General features: G+C 33.7%; 3 protein-coding genes across 5 annotated transcripts; 1 reads left to right on the forward strand and 2 right to left on the reverse strand.

The window, feature by feature from the left end:
* Positions 1-360: 360 nt before the first annotated feature.
* On the reverse strand, positions 361-4,672 carry LOC115971935 (light-inducible protein CPRF2). Of its 2 annotated transcripts, none has more exons than XM_031092041.1 (6): positions 4,075-4,672; positions 3,891-3,981; positions 2,759-2,906; positions 2,434-2,509; positions 2,215-2,340; positions 361-955 (listed from the first exon to the last, which is right to left on the reverse strand). In XM_031092041.1, exons 1-6 carry the CDS (start codon positions 4,414-4,416, stop codon positions 506-508), a joined length of 1,233 nt encoding a protein of 410 aa, XP_030947901.1. In that variant the 5' UTR covers positions 4,417-4,672; the 3' UTR covers positions 361-505. The 2 variants fall into 2 exon arrangements, with proteins under 2 accessions (XP_030947901.1, XP_030947900.1); XM_031092040.1 differs by having other exon boundaries at positions 2,759-2,969; positions 4,075-4,658.
* A 1,256-nt stretch (positions 4,673-5,928) lies between these two features.
* On the reverse strand, positions 5,929-11,831 carry LOC115972606 (tryptophan synthase alpha chain). Its single transcript, XM_031092938.1, has 9 exons — positions 11,502-11,831; positions 10,400-10,546; positions 10,261-10,326; positions 9,572-9,680; positions 8,503-8,579; positions 7,862-7,939; positions 6,839-6,916; positions 6,301-6,360; positions 5,929-6,205 (listed from the first exon to the last, which is right to left on the reverse strand). Exons 1-9 carry the CDS (start codon positions 11,697-11,699, stop codon positions 6,071-6,073), a joined length of 948 nt encoding a protein of 315 aa, XP_030948798.1. The 5' UTR covers positions 11,700-11,831; the 3' UTR covers positions 5,929-6,070.
* Positions 11,832-19,156: 7,325 nt separating this feature from the next.
* Positions 19,157-25,097, forward strand: LOC115971744 (transcription factor UNE12-like). 2 transcript variants are annotated; one of them, XM_031091771.1, is made up of 6 exons: positions 19,157-19,695; positions 21,101-21,220; positions 21,418-21,483; positions 23,162-23,227; positions 24,234-24,311; positions 24,405-25,097. In XM_031091771.1, the coding sequence occupies exons 1-6, from the start codon at positions 19,363-19,365 to the stop codon at positions 24,633-24,635; spliced, it is 894 nt and encodes a 297-aa protein (XP_030947631.1). In that variant the 5' UTR covers positions 19,157-19,362; the 3' UTR covers positions 24,636-25,097. The 2 variants fall into 2 exon arrangements, with proteins under 2 accessions (XP_030947631.1, XP_030947632.1); XM_031091772.1 differs by having other exon boundaries at positions 24,234-24,305.
* Positions 25,098-25,460: the final 363 nt, after the last annotated feature.

Below are 25,460 nucleotides of genomic sequence, written 5' to 3' on the forward strand. Positions count from 1 at the left end.
ATGTCTCTGAATTATAAGGCTCTTGGTTCTCTTAAATTTCACAAACATCCAAATAAGAGGAATGGGCCATTCCCCTCCCATTCCCTCTTCCCTCGTTTCTCCTATTATTATGGATGCCTTGAAATATTTTGATGGCCTTTTGAATTATTCTGGATGCCTAATAATATTTTGATGACTTTTGAGACGTATGAGTTCTAAAAGGCAAAAGGAAAGAGAAGATGGGGCACATGAGTGGTGGAATTGTGTTTTCATGAAAAATGGATAGCTTTGAACTTTATGGGATGTAGCACCAACATAAACGCTAGTGATGTTCCATGCAATCATTTCAAATTAGCAAAAAAATAAAGCTCAATCCATCCATAAATTTCAAGTTATTTAAACTAGAAACTGAAATGTAAAGCCTATTATTTAAGTACTCCCATCCAAATTAACCAATAGTGAATAAACTAAATCATAATAATAACAAGAAAGATGCAGTTGAATCAATATTCACATATAATCTGAACTAATACTTATTCTGCTGGTTATTGTTTGCAACTGCACGAGAAAGCTCATTGTCCCAACCAGGCATGGCCCCATCCGAACCAGTGTTTGGGGAAATCTGCTTTTGCACTTGTTGCACGCCAGTTGTGTGCTGCACAGAAGACATTTCAGCGACTCTGCTTCCCCCAATATCTTTATGTTGGTTTCCCATAAGAGGGATTAAGGGGTCAGTGGCAAAATTATTGTCTAATCTCTGGGGATGTGGACCACTATTGCCAACTGTAGGAACCGGCGGCTGGTGAAAGAATTGGTTGTGGTTGAGGTTTGGTGGAATGGGTAAAGAAGCATTTGTAGATGCATGTACCGGGCTATTGTTGACAAATGGCATTCCTGCACCAGGTATGTTAGCCATCGCTAGCAACAGTGGGTGGAGCCCTGTCACTCGCTTAATTTGTTCTTCAGCCATCTTCACCTGTGAAAATCCATACAATATATTAACTACATATTATTTGTGAAAGCAAAAACTCCATATAAAAATAAAAGTGCAAGCAATTTATTTCAAATCTATTTCATTATATCCATCCAAAATCTCTTATATGAAGCAATTAGAGACTTCAGAGAGGCAATTCCAGGCATGAGACTCATACTAGCATCTTAAGCAGATTTCTGGTATGTGACATAGATACAAGTTGTCAAACAAGACATACTTGATGCAACATGGCAGTCAACATCAGAAGATGTGTCAGCATCCATTCTGTGAAAATAGAATGAGTAGCACGTGATGCAAAAATCACCATCAAAGAATATAAACAAAAAAACAGGCATTGGAAAATACATCAGACTTATATCCATATTCCATGGTGCAATCATACTACAGAATTGGAAAATTAAGAAGATCGCTCCCAGACAATAGTGCAATAAAAAACAAAACAGAATTATCTATAATCCTATGGAGCCTATTTTGCGCTACTATAAAATATGGACCAAAGCACTGGAAAAACAAGCAGTGTTAGTAATCAGTGACTCTTTCATTCATTCACCGAGGCATGAGTCCAAACCATTCCTAAATTTGACCCTGACCTAACTGGCTTAATTGAGGCAGTGTTATTGACTTTAAATGAAAGATTAAGATGAACACAAGAAAAATCTTGTCTTGACCATAAAATGCTATCACAACTTAGTTTTGTAGATAACAATTAAAGATTTATACGGATACATATGAAGACACTCTGGTGTCTGAGTATACATGCCCACTTCAGTATGTATGTTTTTCATTTGGTAATCTTATATACTAGAGGATAATTGTCAAGTATGGTCCAACCACTTAACTCGTAGGACCATAAACTAAACATTGTTCACAATAAGCCAGATGAATATGCCAACAACCATGGAAATAAAAATCAACTTACTAAGTATCACACAACATATGCACAGAGTCCATTCACTTTTCACTCACCAAAAAAAAGCTCTAAGGGATATATTCCTTTACACCCCACAAGAAATAGCATAAAAATTTAATCTCCATAGGATGTTCAAACATTATTAATAATTTTACAATTTTACACTAAATCAAATTTTCATATAACTTCATAGTCACACAGTAACCTCGTTGGCATTTATTTTCAAATAAAGTATAAAACATTACTTTCAAGAGGAACCAGATATAAGCTCATTACAAAAGATATGCAAGTGACCAAAAACTTTCACAATTTGACAACAATGGTGGGTTACCTGTGCTCTCATGGACTCAATTTCAGCTTTTAAAATTCTGTTGTCAGAACCAGATGTGCCACACTTATTTTCCATCTCAGAGAGACGCTTTGATAACGTAGAGTGTTCAACCCTAAGATGACCAACCTATATAAAGCCTTATCACTTCAAAAAAAATCATAAAAACAAGGATATAGATGGTGAGTGAGTTTGGCGTTAACAAGAAACAAAAAGCAGTACCTGTGTCTCAAGTTCACTCATCTGTGCTTGTTTTCTTCGTCTTGAGCGTCTAGCTGATTCTCGATTTGACAGCATCCTAAGTCAAACAACCAACATATCAATTGAAATACAACTGTACTTCCTTTTTGTCTAATATATTAAAAAAAAAAAAAAAACATAATATGGAAAAGAATCAAATTGAGATGCAGTCCATTTTAAGTATTCATTACAAATGGGATCCTTCTTATGACTAGTACTTAAAATGAGAATAGGAAGAAATCATATATAATTAAGAAACACAAACCAAATGAGTTTAAAGCATAGAAGAAACAATTTTTGAAGTTACCTCCGGGCACGCTTTGCATCAGCAGGATCCATATTCTCAGTGATCTCCAATTCTCCCTCAAATTCATCATCATCTGAATCATCTCTTGATGATCCACTAGTTGCTTGTATGACTTGAGGTTCTGATCTTCTTTGCAAAGGAGGTAATGCTGGATTTCCAAGAGGTCCACCATCAGCCTCAATTTGTACAATAGGGAAACCATGACCAATACCTATAGTACTAACATACAATTTAATTTACAGGTGTGTGCGGGGAGAGTCCCCCAACTATATTTGAAAATGTATTGGCTATCCATAAAGATAAAGAGAGTTTTCTTGTAGTTCTGCACACACAAACAGAGTTCTTTAAAAAAATGAAATTAATGTAGTTGTTTTTAATAAAAAGAGCAGCCTCTCACACTCATACTAGAACAAATCTACCATATTGAGGGTATGTTTGGAACCAAGTGAGATGGAGGGAGAGTGACTGACTGACCATAATATACTATAATTTAATTCATTCCACTCCCTATCTCCCTCAACAATTTGAATGGTAGAATCCCCCTATCAGGGACCCTCTCCTGTGTGGACCTCCAATGCAAAACGATTGCACCAAAATTGGACCACCGTCTATAAGGCCAGCGGATCATGTGGAGGAAGAAAGTGGCAGTTTCATGGACATGGATATCTATGTGGTGGCTTACATAATGGAGTTGTTGGGAATTGTTGCAGTTCTCTTACTAGTGTAGGGCATGGTTTAACCTCATTGAAATGTCTATTGACAATTGCTACTGTTTTGTAGTGCTTCATTGCCGTAAGTTGCCTAATTCCAGGCTTTCCTAGCCTAATCTTTCCCCATCTCCCTCCATCATTACATAGGCTACGTTCTGGTCTCATTTAGCAATAAGGAACATAGAAATGCATATATAGCTACATTATATATGTCCAAATTGTGGTAACTCGTCCATCATAATGAACTCTACATATTAGTTTAACACCTCCAATAATTTTTTCCGATAAAATAACACACATGAGAAAAGGCAGCAAATTGATTTACGATTATGAATTTTCTCATCGAAATCAAACAAAGATTATATATACTATAATAGAATTGAAATCCGTAATTTGATAAGGAAAAGTTGAAAACGCTGTACCATTAGGTTCAGATCCCAATTGAGACGGATTTGGCCGCTTTGCTGGAGTCTCCGCTACATTACCAGTTTCTTCAGGCTTTGAATTCGATCCCTGCACTCAAAAATTTCAAATACCAAACAAAATCAAAACCGATAATCAGTCAATCATACATGTATATATGCATGAATAGAGAGAAAGAGAGACTCTTTGAGCCACGGCGGCGCAAGCGAGGTCCAGCTTGCTTTTGAGAAATGCGCGGTACTCATCGGAATCAACGGCAGCCATCGGAAATGGATTCGACGGCAGATGAAGGAGTTCGTCGAGTTCGTCTGGTTTCGACGAGGACGATTCCACCGGCGAAACCACATCAGCGGAGATCGCAGCAGGAGTCTCCGGAGGAGGAATCTCTGACTCCGTGCACTGCTCGACAAAGTTCATCAACGCCCACTCGGATTCGCTCCTGGTCATCGGACCAGAGCTGATATTGCCGCCGGTGCCGGACCAGAAGGAATCGGCGATTTCGTCGACCGGAAAAACTCTATTCATTGCTCTCGATTGGATTGGATTCGATGAGAAATGAGTTGTCGAAACTTGCTTTTTGATTCGCTCGCTTTTGGAGCTCAAATTGTAATGGCTGCGCTATTTAAATATGAAAAGGATCGCTGAGAACTTATCCAGTGCTGTAAGAAGCTGGTAATGTAGCGGGGACTCAACCAAATCGCCACGTATGCACTAGTAAGAGAAAAGTAAGCTATTACAGTACACGCTATTGCTATTGATGTAGGAAGTAGGAACTACTAGGAAGGTGAGTTTTTCTTTAAGATACTTTTTGTAAAAGAGGGAGAGAAGGTATCTTAAGCGGTAAGCAAAAAATGAAAATAATTGATGAAACTTGTGTTAGTTTTAAAATTAAAAAAAAAAAAATGATGCGATTATTTTTAATTAATATATTAAAATTTTTAAATCATACTCTCTATATTTGTTATGAGAAATTCTATTATCACAAACTAGTGTGCAACTTTGCCCACAATTCGTCCATGTTACGAGTTGTGGTTGGTGAAGGGGTGATGGTGGGTCACCCAAAGTTGTGCACTAGTTGTGGCACCAGAATTTTTCATTTGTTATTGTGTGAAAGTGTTTTAAATTTTGTAAATGGACCAAAGTAGACCAAAGTGAACCGAATTTACTGAAATGTTAGGTTGATATAGCTCAAACAAGAGTGTAGCAACAATAAATGTTATTCTTCTAAGTTCAACTTTTAGATATTTTATAGAGGATAAAGTTTGACCATAAATTTAGTTGTAGTGTATGAAGTAAGAGAAACTTTGTTCCTATATAAATGATTATTTAACCTTGTCTAGTTGCTTTCCATATACATTGTACTATCCAAGGTGATGTACTACAACTCTAGAAGCTGCAATTTGAAGGTGTCAAATGTGTGGATCATTCCATTCGAAATTTTCTTTCTTTCAATCTGATTTTGAACTTGTTAATTTGAAGAATAATTGCTAGAAAGAACATTTGTCTAGAGTTCTTAATTGGATTTGCCCTTTTTTTTTTTTTTTTTTTTTGAGGAAAAATTTCATACATTTAAAAGTGTAGTAGAGATCTTTAATGTTTTCTTCAATTTTTAATTGAATTGAAATTATTTTAACATCTTAATTATTCAATTTCACATATGATTGATAATTTGTTGTGAAAATTTCTTAAAATTTTGTTGTGTCCCTAAACTTTCCATTCAAATATGATCAATGATTGGTATCGTTGAGGAGCCATCTGCAATTACTATGACCCTCACTCACGAGTAATTTTTAGTATTCTCGGAGTATGGAGAATGATACTCCTCCTCTCACATTCATGGTGAGGTGCACTCATTAAATTCATAGTGAGATCCACCATGAATGTAAGAAGATGGAGTACCATTTTTTCCGTATTTCGGAAGTTCCAAAGAATTTTCCCTAACTAATGCACTCAACATCCCAAGACATTGGTTTTGAGATTAGATGGTGAAAATCTATTCTCAAATTGTAAAATTGTTTTGGTGTAAATGAAAACCTATTCTCAAAAAAGAAGGAATTTTTTTGAAGTTGTCATCATGTCATAATACTTAACAAAAATGTATTCTTATTTGATTCTGATGCACATCAAAGTTGACAACAAGAGTTACAACAAGCTTGAATTTATAACATAAAAGCTATTCTCAATCAAGTGCAGCTATTAGGGATTTGGTGAAAACTTCTAGTTCCTTCAAACCTTCCTCGGGGGATTTTGCTTCATTCAGTAGCTTCACCATGGCACTCCCAACAATCACACCATCAGCTCCCCATCCGACTACCTGTAACATAATTTACAATTTAGACATACATACCAACATGAAAGGAAACACAACAATCTACACAAGCATGTAAAGGTATATGTTGGAAAATTAACCTGTTTTACATGCTCAGGTTTTGATATGCCAAAGCCAACTGCTACGGGCTTGGTAGTTGCCTGTCATAAAAATTGAAGTATGAAGCTTATGTAAAGAATTGGAAATCACTCATATCATCAAAACTAAAGGCTTTTAATTAAATGACCAGTCCTGAAAAAATGCAATTTAAACATTCTTCATATCATGCTAGGGAAGGGTATTTGATATATTTCAAGCATCTTAACAGATGAAAAACTTAGTATTTCAATACTATGATAATAAACACATACATATTTAAAATCAACTTATTTAGAATGGCCTACTATTTACACACTCAGCACAACCACAACTAGATTTCAGGTCTGTATACTTCCAAAACATGTTTGCTATTTATGGGCATATAACTGATTTCAATCCACCAATTGCTATGATAGTCATTATTTGTGTTTATTAATGACTTGAAACTCCTTTTTTTCCTCTTTGGTTGGACTTGAATCTCGTTCAAAGATATCAGATGAGGTATATAGTGAATGCCAAGATGAGATTAAGTAGACAAACCGCTTTAATATCCTGAAGAAGAGTTTGAACTCGATCACTCACAGATGCACGCGCACCAGTGACCCCAATTGAGCTTACCTAGCATTCAAAAGAATCAACAATTACTTATCAAAAAAAAAAAGAATCAACAATTAACTCTTACATGCAGCGTAAAATTTCACCTAAAAATTAAATGGCTAAGTAAAATAATTTTATTTCCCTTTTTTAAAAGAATTTTCACCACTGTTCTGAAAACAGTTACCCACAAGAGCTTAGATGACCTCTTCAATATAAGACGGGTACAACGTGATTCATGAAAGATGTAAGAGGAAATTAAGTTCTTGGTTTGGATTCTTGTCTATTCTGATAATTAATTGTTATTACTTACTAATTTCATTGCACTAACATAATGCAAAGATAAAATTAGAGCATAAATTATTTAGTGAGGCATATCAACTTTCTTAAATCATAAAGTTGAATTATACTAACACTGCTAAGAGCTACTCAAAACCATAGAAACAATCATAAAAATTCTAAATTTTTGGGTATTTGTATCACTATAAGTCAGTAGACTATTCTTGCATCTGCAAAATTAGGCAAGTATACCAAGCCAGTTAAAGCAACATCATGCCAAGAATAGAGGTGTGAACTTTCATTTTTTTAAACCAAGAATTCATTGTCGAAAACTTCATAATCTCCCTGTGCCATAAACAGACATTGCTGAGAGAAAATTTTGAAACTGTTACTTGAATCTGCTTTCTCAAAGCACAAGTATAGCAAATACATGTCAATAATTTCATTGGCTTACAGGGTACATTTGAAAGATAATTCCAACAGAACAGGAGATATCAAAACAAACACCAAACTTCACAATAATGACATCTTTTATATAACAATGCAAGTGGATCAATAAGAAAAATACTAAAAAACACGTAACTAATGTAGAAGCCTAATGTTTCGGTTGGAACATTCAAGTTGCAATAAAACTAAATAAACAAAAGAAGAAACTTGGTAAAGAGCATCAGCTATAGAAAAAGGTCTTACAAGGTACACAAATCCTTCTGCTGCTTCAACAATGGCTTTCATTCGTTCAGTTGGAGTAGTGGGTGTAGTGAGCAGTACCTTAACCACACCAGTAGACATATCAGACCAACAAGATCCATGTATGTGCTATCAAGTACATAAATTTAAAAGAAGGAATTGCATAATAGCACATATGAACGGGAAAAGGTTTACAATGTCATAAATAAGGTCAATGAAAACTAATGACTTGGCATTTTACTCAAAGAGTTTATTCAGTCCACATCTACCTTAACGTAGAGAGAGAGTGAGAGCATCAAGCCTTTTCAAAAATTGTTTCTAGTAATTTCAAAAGATCAGTCTTTAAGATTAACTATCTACTAACTAGTAATTTCGATGAAAACCAATCCATACCCTAATATATAGGCAATAATATCTTAAGAAATAGATTATATACAGGTAAGTTAATTATTACACTGAAAAAGAGTTACTAAAGAAAAGTTGGTTCAAAAAAACTTTATGATTACTATCATCACAAAGAACTGCCACCAACTGCTGTGGACCACAGTTTATATTTCATATAATAAAGAATCTGAAAATTTGAAAATTTTTTATCCAGAAACTGAAAGAGGGAAAAGAACATAGAAGATGAGAGGTAGACACACCAATTCAATTCCATGCTTTGAAGCTTCCCTTCTCAGAATTTCAGTCTCCTCTAGAGGAACATCTGGAACCACAAGCCCTGCAAACAAATGCACAATGAAGAATTTAATAAAATCATACAATAAAACAAATAACATCGGGACAGGGGAGAAGCAATCAAAGCATTTTCCATATTTACTCGGGGTTGATTGAGTGGATATATCATTTTTTTTTCTCTGTAAATGCTAAAATTCTTTAAAAAAAAATTATATTTTCTCATTTTCTGTTGTTTTTGTAAAATGGACTCAAGCACTAGATTCTATTCAGAGGAAGCCCATGCTAACCATTTTTACAAGAAAAGGAGAACAATTATACATAAGAATTGCTTGATAACTCAGTTTTTGGCCAATACATTGCATCTTCTTCTGAAGATATCTGAGTTTGACTCAAAATGAAAAGTAAAAAGCTTTCAGTAATTCTTACATACTACAGCATAGAAGAACCTAAGTAAGAAACCGTTAAAAGTTAAAAATTCCGGTCAAGTACATGATTTTTTGAAAACACATGGCCATTCTTACATAATTTTAATGGGGCCGTTAAAATTGCTGGTCCAAACATAGTCTTTTGCCATATCTATATAATGAAGGATGCTCACAATTTTAAGTATCAAATTCAATACTATTACAAATTTATGTTATCTAAATGCATAAAAAAGTTGCCAAGTGAGTTAAATGATAGCTACATCCAAATAAAAAGCACTTAGTTATGAACCATGTATATTTTGTTTCCATTCCCACTAGTTCTATACTAGGTTGTGATCAGCAAAAATACCTGTTGAAATAATCAGAAAGGGAAGTGTGGGTAAGCAGAGACCCAATGTTTAGGATAGACTCTATTAAGTTTAATCTAAAATGCATTTACAGACAGAGAAGTTGTGTGGCATACACATAGCATTTGAGTAAATGAAATGGCTTGCTTCCCCTTGCATTTGCATTCATAAAATTGTTTAAAATATCATAACTTACCAATTAGATCCAAAATCATCATTGTGAAAAAGCTCAAAGTTTCAGTAAAGCATAAATTTTAAGTTACCATGTACTCCTACGTCCTTTATAGTGGACATGAACTGCTCGACACCACGCTTGAGAATTGGGTTGTAATATGAAAATAATGCGATTGGAGAAGATAGTTGTGGAATCACCTGTCAAAAATGATAACATTTTAAACTCAAAATATGATAAAAATAGGCAAAGAAGCAATAATTAAAAAATGTTTTACAGTTCCCTTCTTGTGATTTTCCTTTTATCTAAATACATGTATATATTTAGTGAAAAGCGCCACTCTAAAGTAAACAAATAATTAAATAAATAATGGATGAGTGTAGCAGTGTTCTCTAGTATCAAATGGTGATATATTTATAGTAAAATATGCATAGCTGAGATGAGTGAATATACATAGCCAATCTATTTCCTGGAAATTAGCATCTCAAATGATTGATGATTTATAAAAGAAAAGAAAAAGAAAGTATCAATCTTCTCATGCAACTAGCATAACACTACTATAGTAGGAAAAGTTTTTCAAATTCACTTCTTTGATTTAGTTTTCACTAATAACAAAGGTGGTAAGGCATAAGTGAAATTATAAACATTTGACAAAGACCTAATTGTGGATGTTCTGCCTAATATAACACAGACAAAGAACACCTATGAGAAAGTAGCAGAGGCTATCATTGTATCTTGATCTGATGATGACAAAGGCATAACATTATATAATGGTCCTACCTCCTTCAGCATAGAAATAATTGCATTATAATTGGTTCCTCTTGCCAAGGAACGTGTAGCTGCAGCCTGTACAAAAAGATGCATCATTAAGAGAAATGGATACATTAATTGAAACAGATATAAAAAACAACTATAATACCTGGATAACTGGACCATCAGCTAAAGGATCAGAGTATGGCACACCCAGCTCAATTATGTCTGATCCACAGGAGTCGAGCACCTTCAATGCTTCTGCTGTGGTTGAAAGGTCTGGATCACCGGCCGTGATGTATGGAATAAATGCCACCTTCACACATGAGCATGTTTGTTAGAGGAACACTATCGGATTGAGAATCTTGTATATTAAACACCTGCTAACAACTGATCCCAAATGATATCTAAGTGAAATTATTAGTATTCAGGATTCAGTGAAATGATTACATTCAGTTTCATAATTAGGGAAGATACCAAAATCTGCAGTACATGACCTAATTACAAGAGGTAGTTCAAAAGCTATGCTTTAGAAGATGGCATGGAACTTGAAAAAGGATATTAATTTTTTTGGCCAATTTAGATGTGTGAAGAGATAAGGATGATATCTCAATAGTCTAGGACAATTACAAACATATAGTACAATTAAAGGTTCTACAATAATACACAAATATTCATGAGAGAATCAGGGAAAATTTGCTAACGATTAGATTAGGTGAGTAACATCACCCTATTACTTCAATTTTTCAGCTTTCCAAAATCCACAATGTTATTCAGCAGTCTCTCCTATGATCCATCTCCTCTTATCACATTCAAACATACACCATGAGGTAAAATCCACCAGGGTCCTCAACCATTTGAACAAATTAAAACCCCTCAAAATGCAACCTTTATATCCAAGATGTACCTCACTTAGTGAAACAATTACACAAAATAGTCAACTTTCCAAGTGAAACCAGAAACACACTTATACATAATTTCCACTTCCATTCACAGATCATCTCCAATTCAAAGAGAACATCCAAATTTAAAATAATTAACGCATGCTCCATTACCATAACAATGAAGATCACAATGGCATATTAGAAATAACAAGAAAACTAGAATGATAAGAAGCACCCAAGACACAAACCCGGGAAAAAAATATATAAAATAAAACACATACCAACACTCCAATTGAAACAGAGAAGAACCCATGATTTTTTTGGGAGAATGTAATTGAAACATAATAGAGAAAACAGAAAGTGGGAGCAAAGTGAAAAGATGCTTACTTTGCCTTGTTTTTTCAATCTTGTGAAAGTCTCAGAGAGCCCAACAGTAGGGACAGTGCTGATAGCAGCCATTGGAGTGAATCTTCTAGCTGGGGTAGCAAATCTCTGAGAGGAAAAGCGGAGAAAAGAATGGGTTTCTGGGTTGTTCTTCTTCAATTGAAAGAAGCTTGTTGTTGGTGACTTAAAAGCAATAGCCATAGAAAACAAAAGGGTTGTGTTTTGCTGAATATGAATGAAAATGCACTTGTGTTTATGCGTGGGTTTAAGCAGTCAAAATAGAAGGGGTTTTGGAAAATGAAAAATAGGTATCTGCTCAAGTACACCGTACATCTCTGGTGCTGTTGTACTTTATAGTGTTTAAGTGTGATGGATTACAAATTGATGGGTTGGTCTCATGATATCTGGACCGTTCAATAAAAAAATGATCATATCTTTTTTTGAAAAAATAGATGATATCTTTTTTTTTTTTTTTTTTGATACATAAAATAGATGATATCTTTACCATTATTTTTTTTTGGAGCCAATGTTAATTTGTTTCTATAAATTCTAATCCTATAGATTCTAATCCTACCTAGTTAGCTGTTTTGAAAATTTTTTGACAGTTACTTTGAATCTCTTTTTTTTATTATATTTTTTTGAGTTTGTTTCCTTATTTTGCTGACAACCACTATTTTCTTTTTTCTTTATGACCGTTTGCTGACAACAATGGTTTTTTTTTTTTTTTTAAATTTTTTTTTACCATATACGCTTATATGTAATTTATAAACTAACAAGGAAGATAATGTAATCCACATCATACATCATACAATAAATTACTTTTTTTTTTTTGAGAAAATATAAAAAAATTACTTGAAGTTTTTTTTTTAAAAAGAAAAATTCCTTGAAGTTGATCTTTGTAAATTATATTTTTCCATCTTAAACATTCACATCAATTTCTATGATCCGAAACTATTAATTTGCACCATAGATACTTCAATTTGAGAGAATGGTATCAATATATATCTATTGGCTGCAAATCTGTTAAATGAGAAGTAATTCTAGTTTTTTTTTTTTTTTTTAATTATTATAACTAATAAGTATAATTTTTTTACTGCACACGAACAAAAATATTGATTAGGTGGCATGTGTGGTTTATGTGTGTTCATTTTCATCTCATTTTAATGTTCAATTTATCCAAAAATGGGAGTATTGATACAATTTTCTTAGATTGAGATGTCAATCGAACAAATTGATAGTTTGTGAGAAATGAAAAAGGTGTGTTTCTATTTAATATTTTAAAATAAAGCTAGTTTTCTTGAATTTCTCAAGTATATTTCTTTCATCTTCTTATTTAATAATGGGTACGTTACACACATCTAACCAACTTTTTTTTTTATATAATTTTTTAAAGATTACTAGTAGGATATATAGGAAGGAAATAAAATTAAAAGTTAAAGGCCAGATATGGAAAATCTAGCAAATCTTCTACTCACAATTAGCTGCTGAATTTGTCATATAATTTGAAAAAAAAAAAAAAAATTGTCCTTATGGCATATATATCACCATTATCATTTCTGGCAAATAATTTTGGGGGAAGTGAATAGTGATATCAATCTTGCCACGAGAATTGAACCTAGACCTACTGACAAGGCCATTTAAAGTTATATCATCTTACAAATATCATGCATATTTATCATCGTACCATTGATTAGGAAAGTGAAACAATGTATTTGGTACACCTAACATTTTCCCTTTGGATCTCTTACATTGTCTGTATTTGCATTTTGCACAGTGAAGAGCACACTTATGATTTAACACTGCGCAATAATATACTTTGTTGTCAATTGTTACTTCTCTCTATTCGCATTATTAGTTATTATGGGGTTCAATGAATGAACAAATGCTGCATTTTATGTTATTTATTTAACCTTATATCTTAGTTTCATAGGTTCGATCCTGATTATCTTGTTGCTCAACACTGCTTTCTTAAAAATATGGAAGACACATCTTTTAGATGTTGGTGGATCTTACCAATTTAAGTAATGTAGCATGAGATTAGATATGAGAAGGACCAAATTTGTTGTCAATGCTTCATTTCTCTGATTGTTTAAAGTTTGCAGTAGTTGCTTCTTAGTCAATGCATAGTTTGTAATGTATGGTCAGTCACCTCTAGCACATGTCATATGTCTATTCTTTGACTTGATTTGCTAATGGACTTTTGTGCACATTATTGATGCATCCTTGTGCAAAATGAGTTTGATGTTGAAGAAAGAAACAACATGTGGTTGTGCACTTGTGCTGGCAGATGAGATGATGTGAAAGTGATGCGGGAGATGAAAGAGAATTATTATTTAATATTATTTATGTTTGCAAATCAATTGTATTTTTATATTTTAGGTCCTAGTAGTTTATTGGGCTTTTAGTATTTTAATTTAGAAGTAAAGTTATTTTTGTAATAAGGCAATTAGGGTTTCCTAACCAGCAAGGGTATTTTTGTAATAAGACAATTAGGGTTTCCTAGCCAATTAGAACTAGGGTTTAGTAATCCTTTATAAACAACCTATTGTACTCCTTGAGGAGACGGTTGATATTTTGATGGATGAAAACAATGGCTGTTTGGTCTCTTTTGGTCTGGTGCTGACTCCAGGTCTACCCTAGGTGCTGACTCCTAGTGGTTTCCCTGCTTGGTGCTGACTCCAAGCAAGGCCTAGGTGCTGACTCCTATGTCATATCCTTTATTTTTCTGTTCTTTCAATATTGTTCTGGTTGTCCTGCGTCAGAAAGAATCTGACATTGTGTTGAATCCTCAAGGAGGCTGAGGTGACTCAAACTCTTAGAACTGAAAGGAACCATTTCATAGCTGAAATCCTCAATAAGTTTAGAGACAATTTTTTTTTTTTTTAAACTATTGAAACAACATAACTTGATCGATACGTATTAATAAAAGTAATATCAATAAAGAGTATATATTAAAGTGACTTGTGATACTTCAGAAGTTAAAGAAATTTGGGTAGTAGTAGGATCATTTCTAACCGATATAAAAAAAAATATAAAAAACAAAAAATTATTTACCTAAAATTTCTGTTCTGTGATAGTATTTGTTTACTATTTCGGATGACATGCATTGTTATATTCTGCAGATTTATTTGTGTGAGCTCATAAGTCCACAATAGAAATAGTCAGAAATGTAACCGCTACTTTAAAGAGTTTGTTGTTGTCATTTATTTAAGAAGCTGATGCCATAGTAGTACTGTTGCATGTCATTGTGCATGATAAATAGTGTAAAATGTGTAAAACTCTCTCTACTTATTAAGATAGAATAGCAATGTGAAAAGAATTTAAAACAGGCTGTCACATGTTAAGTAAGCACTAGTGGGCTATCTACAAATCATAGCTTAATACATATGCTTGTTGAAAGGGCACTCCATCTCCATGTACAATATTGCCTTGGCCCTACTTATCTAGATAAAAAGAACTCTTCTATTTGGTACTTAGCATGACTTGCAAAAATAATTAACTCCATGCTATTAACAATTGAAAGATAGTCTTTATCATTTCAGGCAAAAGGAAAAAAGAACTAGCATACAGTTCATTAGTATTAGTTGAAGTCTTTAGCATCGAGCTAACCTATATATATTTTCGAGTATGGGAAAAAGTATTTGATCTAAATTTAGAGAATTTTTGTTGCCACACTCAAATTCATGCTACCAATGAAATTTTAAGCGTGTAAGTCACTACAAGGAGTTGCGTTTTTGGAATTAATTAAGCAAAGCAAGTTTTTTGATTATTGCAATGGGAAAACAAAAAAAATTGAGAGACACCGTCGCATCAAAATTTTGGACTTTACTCATTTTCATGTGTATTAGTGAAAGTAATTGTAGATTGAAACTACTCAAATAGATCTATAATTTATATAAATATATAGACATTTTCTAAATTTGGTTCAAATCAGCGAAACCAACTGCTTTGATTTTTTTACTTGAATTTTCATTGTGGTTAGTATAGTACATATATGGGAAAACATAGAACATCTATTTCTTCAAGAAGCAACAAAAAAAAAGTTTTAGTATATATTTTTCATTTTTTATCTCTAGTATAAAGACTCTTAACCTATGAACATCTTTAAGTTGAAACAAAATTTCATTAATATGAGTAACAATTAGTCATGTCTCAGCTTATTATAATTTTAAAGAGAAAATATTATTATTTACGACTGCATTATGCTAAGGATTAGGATTGCAAAATTTTAGATATTATAAAAATAAAGGGAAGACAAGAAAAGAAAGAACGAAAAAGATTAATGTAATTCGACTCTAATATCTAACATCCACGACACAAAATCCAAAAGGATACATCTTTATCATTGGCTTAGATTGATAGAGCATAACAATATAATCCATAATTATGATGAGTTTACAGAATGAAATGCCCAACTTAAAAAAAAAAATTGAATCCAAAGCATAAAACAATGCTTTCCAATTTTGGTGTTTCAACTAAAGGTATACACAAATAATAGCGATCGATATTAAAACAAAGAATCCCCTTAATGAGAAAATTGGAAGAAATACTCTATGAAGCAAGATGTTACAAAACCCTTGGTATGAAGAGAGAAAATTGAAAAGATAAATATACTAATATGCATAAGAATTAGAAAAAGGCAGTAATAAAAGTTCATAGACAAAGATGATTATACTATAAATCACCAACAAGAGGAAACAAATTATGTGAATGAATAAATCTAAGAAAAGTCTAATTGACTTGTTTTGATACATAAGATTTGAAATATTATGGAACATAAATAAAGATGAGAAAGAAAAAAAGTGAAAGAAATTGACGCAGTTTGACTCTAGTAGTTGTATCTCCAATACAAAAATTCAAAAATTTATATTTTTCTTATTTACTTTGATCGGTGATATCTACAATAGAATCTATATTTACACACATACACACACACACACATATATATATATATATATTTGAAAAGTGATATATAGAATTTAAAAATAATTCAATTATCAATTTATTTCATGTATTTTTTTTTATTAAAAAAAATTAAACTTCATGTCAATAAAATTGATCAGGCAAAATTTAAGCTCAATTTCTTAGGTGTTATGCTTTACATTTTCAATATATTTCCAACCATGTAATTGCATTGATTAATGCACAATTAATTATATTGCATTTTATTGGTCAAGGTAATCACATAATTAAATTTAATTGAAATTTTACATGAGGTACAGCACTTAAAAAGAAGTAGTTGAAATTTGTCTTAATATCAGTGACTCTAATATAAATCTTAATGCACTAAAAAGCAATCAATTCTTGGACCTAATATTATCTCGGAGAAGGGAAAAGTGACTCATAATTTAGGATCATCAGCAACCGTGGCTTGTGGCAATATTCTCTGATGCTAGGCATGCTTATGTCTTGTAGTACTAGTAGTTTCGACCTAATTAAACAACATTCCACAATGTTCTTTTAAGCTATGTTGACATATATATCATATGTGTCAAATGTTTGTGAGTTGTAAACCACGTGATATGTGTATAGCAGTCTTGGTCTCGTGATGAGTTTGATGCGTTGATGTACACTTTGGGTCTCTCGTGTTGAGTTGAGTTGAGGTTGATCGCTGATGTACACGGGCAATTTGACTCATTTATTTGATGATTGATCTCCTTCCTTTTCCAACGGGACCCCTTATCTGAACCTAGATTGAACTATAAGCAAATCACCCACCAATAATTGTGTAGGGGTCAGGTTCGATCAGGTCCACCTGTAAGGCTGTAACTAATAGCACCTGGACTCTACTTGGAAGTTGGAATATACGTATATGTTAAAAACATTCTGTGAATAAATCTCTGGAAGGTAAGGATTTTCTCTGCAATGGAAGACTTAATTACCAAGGTAGGGTTAATATGAGATATATAGAGGTTTTCGATGAATCATTCTTGAAGTGGATTCACTACCTGTATTTTCATATATGTGGTTATAGCAACCTCTTGGTCTGAAACTAGTAGGTTGAGGTGCGTGTGTTACACTTACATGTACATGAACAACGTATAATATATTGTATATTATTCATGCAAATACGTACAATTGTGTACACTATGAATTGTCCCGTGAAGAATACATTAAGGGAAGAAAAAATAGGTCATTTGACTTAAGACAAACATATACTTTGTGCTTGGTTTGTAAACCCCAGGACACGGGAGGAAGGTATTTTACCTAACCAAAAATTCTCTCATTGAACCAAGTTTATACTCCCGACCAAACAAATATAAAAATAAGAAACAAAGAAGCCAATCAATGTCGGAATACAAGTAGCTTAAATGTATAAAGTAAAGTCATCAAATATTCATTATGCTTGCGTTGAAAAGTTAAAATCTCCATTTCCTTTTTCTTTTATGAAGTATTATAGAAAAGAAAGGAGTAAATATAGAACCCATTATTAATTATAATCCCATGTATATTATTTGAAAAAAGAAAAAAAGAGAAAAGAAGCTCTAAAAACCTCTGCCGCAAGTTCAAATCATTATTACATAATTTACATGCATGAACCAATCTTCATTTAAGTCTCTTGCTCAATCCATCGCTAACTTGAATACTTTGGTTTGTGTCACTTTCCCACCTAGGTAATACCTAAATATACTAGAATGCTATTATTTTTATATGTGTGTGTTAGGAAATTAATCATGTCCTTGCAGAATGTTGAACACGTTGTTAGCAAAAAAATAAAACTCAATATACGCTGTCACAAAGTAATTAAAATCAAAGAATAAATGATGCATAGTAAGCATAAGGAACAATTCTAGAGATACAAAAAATTTCACATTTTTTCACAAGAGTCTGTTTGGTATTCACTTGTTTTGCTGAAATTGAATTTTTTTTGATGAAAATACTGTAGATAAATATATATGTTAGTTGAAATAGTACAATGAAACTCATGAATAGTACCAAAAAGTGCAATGAGACTTATGTATAATAGCAAAAATAAGCTGAATAGTAAAATAAGTAGGCAAAAAATAAGATAGTCAAACAGACACTAAGTACCCGTTTGGATCACGCCCAGTGCGTCCACATCTGGCCTTTTAGGTTTTTTTTTTTTTTTTTTTTTATCAGCATCTATTGCACTGTTTATGGGACATGAACCGTGCAAATAGGCAAATGAATAGTATTTTTTGTGTGAACAGTAATCTGTAAATTATTTTTTTATTATTTTTAGTTTTTAATTTTCAGTAAAATAAGCGGTATCTAAACACACCATAAGATAACAAGTTTTGGTTGAAACAATATTATTTTCATACACTAAATCTCTTTCATTATGTACTACTTTAATCATGACAAAACAAGTTAATAATTGTGAAAAAAAATTTGTCAAGAGCGCACAAGTCTAAAGTTTATTTATTAAATGAATACTTTTAACTCTCTTAGAATAATTAACATTATTAAAAGTAATCCATAATAGAAAAAATAATGAAGAGAGCATTTCTGGGAGTGGTAGTTGGCAGGTGGAGTTCCCCAAAACGACACCGTATCTCAGCGAGCCAATAATAATGAATGGCAAATGGCAATAAAGAGAAAATGGGTAGAAGTGTAATAATGAAGAAAGACGGGCCCATTTGGATAAAGTGTAACATTTTTAACAAGGATAAAGCCACCCATTCTTTTCGTCTTTCTTTGCTCTCTCAGTACTCTCTCTGTACTAAAAAAAAAATATTTACAAAAGCAAAGAAAAGCAAAGCAAAGCAAAGAAAAGCAAAGCAAAGCAAAACTCTCTCTCTTTCTTTCTTTGTTATTTGCATGTAGATGCTCTTTGAAACTCGTAACTCGGCGACGCGACTCACCACGACTAGGCCGAGTCCGACTCAGGCTGTTCCACCTCATGGCTAATAATCCGTCGGAGGCCACTAACGACGATTTCCTCGAGCAAATTCTCGGCCTGCCCAGCTTCGCTTCAGCTGAGGCTGGCTTGACCGGCGCCGATGGAGGCTTGGGCGGTTCGGGGACCGGTCCGCCTCCGATGATGCTTCAGCTAAGCTCCGGTGACCTTGGCGGTGGAGGTGGTGGCTCTGGTGGTTTTCATGGACAGGTGTTTCCGTTAGGGCTGAGCTTGGAGCAAGGGAAAGGAGGGTTCCTGAAGCCCGAGGAGGCCTCCGGCAGCGGCAAACGCTTTCGAGACGACGTCGTTGATGGTAGAGCTTCGTCTATGAAAAATGTAAGCTGGAAACTTTTTCTCTATTCTCCGTTTGGTTAGTTAGAAAGTGACGGAATTTGAAGGAAAATGATAGTTTTTTTAAACAAAAAAAAAAGGTTATTTCAAAATTGAGTCAAGTCTCGAGCTTGTTTAGTAAGGACTCTGGTTGAAAATTTTAATTTTTTTTTTATTTCCCCGAATTTTCTCAGCAACCAAACGGATCACTATTTATGTGTTTTGTGTGTGTGTTTTTGTCTTTATGTGAGTGTCTGTGTTTGTGGTTTAGTAGAGTGAGTGATACAGACAAGGATATATAATAATTGATAAATTTTGTTGTAGTAAGAGAAGAGGAGGAGGACTAGTGGGGGTAAATTTGTCAATTTGATTATGGTTGTTGTTTAGTTTAATAGCTGAGAAGAAAAGGAACTGTGTGAGATTGAAGTTTCTTTCTATATGGGACAATAAGTAAGAAAACAAGGGTGCATATGAGGCCATGAGGGTATCTGTTGGTTTTGTTTGAAAAAGAAGTAGGAATTAAGGAAAGATGGTTGACATAATGCTTTCTGAAATAAAGTAACAAGTGGATGGAGGTTGAACTGGGTGCATGCACAACTTACCAGTCAAACACAGAAATGTAGAAGCTTTGGGAAAAAAAATAGTGGTTGTGCTTTGTGGTTTCTAAAGTGAGGTTTTTGCTATGGTGTCTATGAATGATTAAGTAGTCATCCGGTGATTGATAGATGGTTTTGTGGATTTGGGTTGAAGCTACTGGCAAAGTATTTAAAAAGACTCGAAGTAGCAATCCAAGAGGGAGAATATGCCTTCCTTGTAAGGAGTAAGACCATATTTACAAGATCTGTGAACTACCTTGTGGCTTCTTAGTTAGGTATTATTTCAAGTTGATGCCATGGGGTTTGGAGTGATTGGCCTATTTTCCTGTAGGAAATGACTTTGAGAGCTATCCAACAAAATGTTTGACTTAGAAGTTTGGTTATCTTGGAAGTGTAATGCACTTACCCTAAAAAGAGGGAAAGAAGTATAAAAGCTTAAATTTATTATAGAAGAAATCACTATTTAAGTTATAAAGAGAGAATCATCTCACTTCCATGGAAAATGATTGGAACTTGTGTTGTTGTTTTTTTTGTTTTTTTTTGTTTTTGTTTTAACGTTTGTTCATTCATGAGATAATGTAGACCTGGTTCAGACATAAGCATTTTTTGTTTTTGTTTTTAATAAATAAAAAAAAAGAAAAAGAAGAAGCTGAATAAATGCTTCTTCAGTCTTTTAATACATTTTCATGATGTAGTTAATCTTCAGACTTTCTGTTTCATCTCTCTCTCTCTCTTTGTGGGTGGGGGGAGGTTGTTTATCCCTGTTTTCTGTTGTAAGTGTTGTCTGTGTTGATGAAATTATGATTCTTCTGCAGGTTTTCCATGGCCAACCAATGACCAATACTGTTGCTGCTGCACCACATCCACCAGCAATGCGCCCAAGGGTGCGGGCTAGACGAGGACAGGCCACAGATCCACACAGCATAGCTGAGCGGGTGAGCTTGATATTCATATGAATCATGCAAGAGAGCAAAATTTGTCTAATTTATAAGAATGCAAACCATGCTACTAATTAAAACTTATTTTGGGGTCATTACTTGGAATCTTTTGTTTAATTTACTTAAAGGTCCTTCTTTTATTGATCCTCAGTTTAATTTTGAGTTGGCATTGATTTTTGACCATTTTACTACAGTTGCGGAGAGAAAGAATAGCAGAAAGAATCAGGGCATTGCAGGAACTGGTTCCTAGCGTCAACAAGGTCAGTTTCTTTCTTTCATGTCAATTTAAGTGCAAGAATGTGATAAGTCTTAGACCTTGTAATTTAGGAAAAGGCATTCAATGCTAATCACACATGTTGAAATTCTATCCTTTTGGAAGGTGAGTTGTTCTCATTTTCTTAAAATTAAATAAACAGATAGAATATGAAGGGAAAGAAGCCTGGATTTTTTTTTAACAGTTTTAATTCTTCTTGAGAGAGATAAGGAAATCAAATTGCTCTCTAGGAATTATTTAAACATATTTAGCTATTGTAAGATCTTCCTATTTGGAACCTTGGTGCCTTTCCAATTGAAAAAAAGAAAGAAAGAAAGAAAGAAGGAAAGAAAAAGAGAAGAAAGGGATAGTTAATTACTAGGAGCCACACTATTAAGTCGAGAGTTGAGAAGTAAACCCAGTGCTCTGTACACATAAGATGCCTTCATATGAAATTATACGTTACACTTCCTTTTTCTTTCAAGTATTTCTGTCCTTTTGTCCCCTGTAAAACAACTGCTGTACAGTTTGTCCATGCATGACAAATACTGAGAGTTTCACTTATTTTTTAGAAAAGAGGAACCAATTTCATTTGAAAACAGGGAGAGTTAATTAAGGTTGGCTATCTTATTACCAGTAAAAAGTGTGGCTGTTTGCCGGTGACATGTGCATGTCAAATTGCATGAAGTCTTGTTGATATTTATTTTTACAAGGTATATAGTGAGTAAAAAACATTCAAAATTCTTGTTCCTTGCTTAATTCTTGTCCCTATTCCCTATCAGAAATCAGCACCATCTAGTTCTGATATGATATGTTGCTGTACGAGATTGAGTTTTATATTTTATTCTATGTGGATTAAAACATGAAGATATGCAATATTTTTCACCTTTTATTTTTTATTGTTTAGCCTTTTCTTGTAGCTGTTTTTTATTAATTTAAATACAAAAGTATTTTTGGGCTTCTCATGATGGGTCAGAGCAGAAGTGATTTTGTATTTTGTTTGAAACATTTCTTGAAATTGTTCAATCTACTACTGTATATAATTAATTTATTCACGATTCATGCAACAAAACTTTATTGGCCAAGATGGCAGGGGGAATGAGATATCGAAATTCATGTATTTAATGCTATTATGATTTACTCTAAATGTCCCAATATGCATTACTGTCTTACTGAAACTCAAAAATAGAGGTTTTTATTCATTCTTAATTCTAGAGCAACATTCTTTTCTGTGTTATCATTTCTTCATATATTCTCTTTGCAACCTCGAAGCTGTTAAGAGAACACAAAGTGGAACATATTACTGCTATTTTATTTTTCTTGATGGTTAAATATGGATAAATGAAATGGCATAAAGAGAACATATCACAGGAACAGCAACTGCAGAGTATAAGAAGATACTCTTGGAAATTCCAGCTTTACTTGATTGATTTTTTCATTCAACTTGTGCATTAGACTTTGGGGTACTGGTCTGTTAAGTTTGTGTGACCAGTAAGTTTATAAGTAATATAATGTATTGGGATTTCTCCTTTTAATAATTGGGTGGAGTGAAGGTGTGGATTCTTATGTGACTTATCAAAGAAAAGAAAGGGCTTTACCCTGATGATGTTATACTGATTTAATTCAAGGACTTGTTTCATTGAATTTAATTGAGTCTGACTAGTGATATATATTTGTTTCTGTAGACAGATAGAGCTGCCATGCTTGATGAAATTGTGGATTATGTGAAGTTCCTAAGGCTTCAAGTAAAGGTAAAGTAATCTATGCTCATAAATTCAATTTTTCTTAGGTAGCTATCTGATTGAATAAGCTCCAGACATTATGTTATAACTTCCTTTTAATTACTCTGGTGAAATTGTATGAATTTTCATTTATCTGTTGCCTTGCACTTATTTTGATTCAATCATCAACTGAAAATTATGCCGTGTTAATATTTTTGTCAATTGCCCGACCAAAACCGGTTATTTCTAACAGTATATATTTTCTAATCTGTACCTTTAACAATGCTTATCTATTTGGTGCCATCATTATAATAATCTATTTGATGCCCATCATTATAAGGTGGCTTTTCACACTAATAATGGATAGGAGATAATACTATTTTGTCCCCCCATGCTTTGACCCATTCCATCGTGCCATCTTGTCGTTTGGATCATGTCATTTTGCTTACTGTGAGGTTTCCTTTGTTGATCTCCTGTTAAGATAGACAGAATATGTTTGTGAAAGGCATATCTTAGACAGCCAAAATGAAACATTCTATTCATCTTGACCATGGAACTTTTCTTTCAGGGGGTGTGGGGAGACGCACTCCAAATTGTAAGGTGGTAAATTGAAATCTTACCAAACTACAGGCACCAAAGTGTTAATTTCCCTAAAGGATATTTGTTCTCTTGCCTATGGTTACTGTTGCTCACATGCATCGTTGGCTACAAGAAAGGGCACATTGTTTGAGTCCTTGGGCTTCTAAGTCACTGAAATATTGATTGCCACTGTTGTATAATGCACACCCAGGCAGTTACAAGTTCGAAGGTCATATTTGGATAGCCTCAATATGCCTGTAATGTAAACCTTGAATGATTAATAGTAGCCTTCGAGCAATTATGTTTAAACAATGTAATTGATTTTGAGATTTCAATGATTAATCAAGTAGTTTATTCCCCAGTACTTGTAAAGGGAGTGTCCAAGCAGTTGACTGTGTGTGATCATGTAGATTTGTATTCATATCTTTTAATAATTTACTTTTCATCTGCTTTACAGGTTTTGAGCATGAGTAGATTGGGCGGAGCTGGTGCTGTGGCACCACTTGTAACAGACATTCCACTATCATCAGTTGAGGTTATAAATATGAACGTTATTTGGTATTTGAAGATATCTTAATTAATTTTCTTGTCCCTTTGACGACTGACTGTGTGTCTTTTTGTATCTTAGGAAGAAGGTAGTGAAGGTGGAAGAAACCAACCAGCATGGGAGAAGTGGTCAAATGATGGGACCGAACGTCAGGTGGCTAAGCTTATGGAAGATAACGTTGGTGCCGCCATGCAGTTCCTTCAATCGAAGGCTCTTTGCATCATGCCTATCTCATTGGCATCAGCCATATACCAGACACAGCCACCGGACACCTCTAGCATTGTCAAGCCTGAAAACAATCCACCTTCATAGACCTTAGGAAAAAGGTTACATTTTTCCACGGTCCCATCGGAAACTCATTATATGCTGCTTGACCCCACACCTTATATATCCTTTTCAACCCCCACAAATTTAGTTGTTCCCTCGGTTCAAATTGCAATCAAAGTCGGATGCCATAATTCTTGCTTTTTCCCCTTTCTTTTAGCTTTTGTCAAAACAGGGATTGATGTCAATGCCCTGAAAAATGCAAGCAGGCCCTTCATGTCTTGCCAAGTTCCAAGTAAAGGTGAAGAATTGTCAAAACTCACTTGATATGCTCTTCTTTTTTGTATCAATGGTGGGGATAGTGGAAAATGATGGAAGCACCTTCGTAGTGGGGCTCTCATTTTTTTTTTTTTTTGGTAGTGGGTTGTGGGACCTTCTTAAAGGGATAGGGTATGTTTCATTTGTATATCTGTAACTTAATATAAAGCGCGGAATTGCGTTTATATTTTATGTGTTCCACACTTTTCCTCCCTTCTTTTTTCCATTGTCCAAAATGGCCCCCTTATTTTCCAAGCAACGTGCCTTGGATAATAATATAAAAGTAATAATTTGATACCAAAAAAAAACCATTCTTGTTTAGGTGGCTAAGCTTTTAACGGAACAAGGCTGTTTAAAGAGGATTGTAATTTGTACTTAGAATGAGAAGCCTTAACGGCTTCTTGAGGAACACTCAAAAAGCCTTAAAAGGAGTGGAGATGTGGTTATAACTAGGCAAGATTCTATGGCTTCTCATGAAGCCTATACATCCTTATTCTATGATTTTTTTTTGCTCCTCTTTTTCTCTCATATGTAACATCATATTATTGCAGAATC

The sequence above is a fragment of the Quercus lobata genome, chromosome 12, assembly GCF_001633185.2.
Source record: "Quercus lobata isolate SW786 chromosome 12, ValleyOak3.0 Primary Assembly, whole genome shotgun sequence".
NCBI classification, from domain to species: Eukaryota; Viridiplantae; Streptophyta; class Magnoliopsida; order Fagales; family Fagaceae; genus Quercus; species Quercus lobata.

What these genes read in the sequence shown, in the direction of transcription:
- LOC115972606 (XM_031092938.1), bottom strand. Translation starts at nt 11,699, where the DNA reads ATGGCTATTGCTTTTAAGTCACCAACAACAAGCTTCTTTCAATTGAAG. An exon ending in TTATTTCTATGCTGAAGGAG is followed by an intron (nt 9,681 to 10,260) that starts GTAGGACCATTA and finishes CATTTTTGACAG; the next exon opens with GTGATTCCACAACTATCTTC. An exon ending in TTCTTCAGGATATTAAAGCG is followed by an intron (nt 6,361 to 6,838) that starts GTTTGTCTACTT and finishes TTTTTATGACAG; the next exon opens with GCAACTACCAAGCCCGTAGC.
- LOC115971744 (XM_031091771.1), top strand. Translation starts at nt 19,363, where the DNA reads ATGGCTAATAATCCGTCGGAGGCCACTAACGACGATTTCCTCGAGCAA. An exon ending in GAGCTTCGTCTATGAAAAAT is followed by an intron (nt 19,696 to 21,100) that starts GTAAGCTGGAAA and finishes ATTCTTCTGCAG; the next exon opens with GTTTTCCATGGCCAACCAAT. An exon ending in TTCCACTATCATCAGTTGAG is followed by an intron (nt 24,312 to 24,404) that starts GTTATAAATATG and finishes TTTGTATCTTAG; the next exon opens with GAAGAAGGTAGTGAAGGTGG.
- LOC115971935 (XM_031092040.1), bottom strand. Translation starts at nt 4,416, where the DNA reads ATGAATAGAGTTTTTCCGGTCGACGAAATCGCCGATTCCTTCTGGTCC. An exon ending in GCGCCGCCGTGGCTCAAAGA is followed by an intron (nt 3,982 to 4,074) that starts GTCTCTCTTTCT and finishes TTTTGAGTGCAG; the next exon opens with GGATCGAATTCAAAGCCTGA. An exon ending in TGAGTGAACTTGAGACACAG is followed by an intron (nt 2,341 to 2,433) that starts GTACTGCTTTTT and finishes GGCTTTATATAG; the next exon opens with GTTGGTCATCTTAGGGTTGA.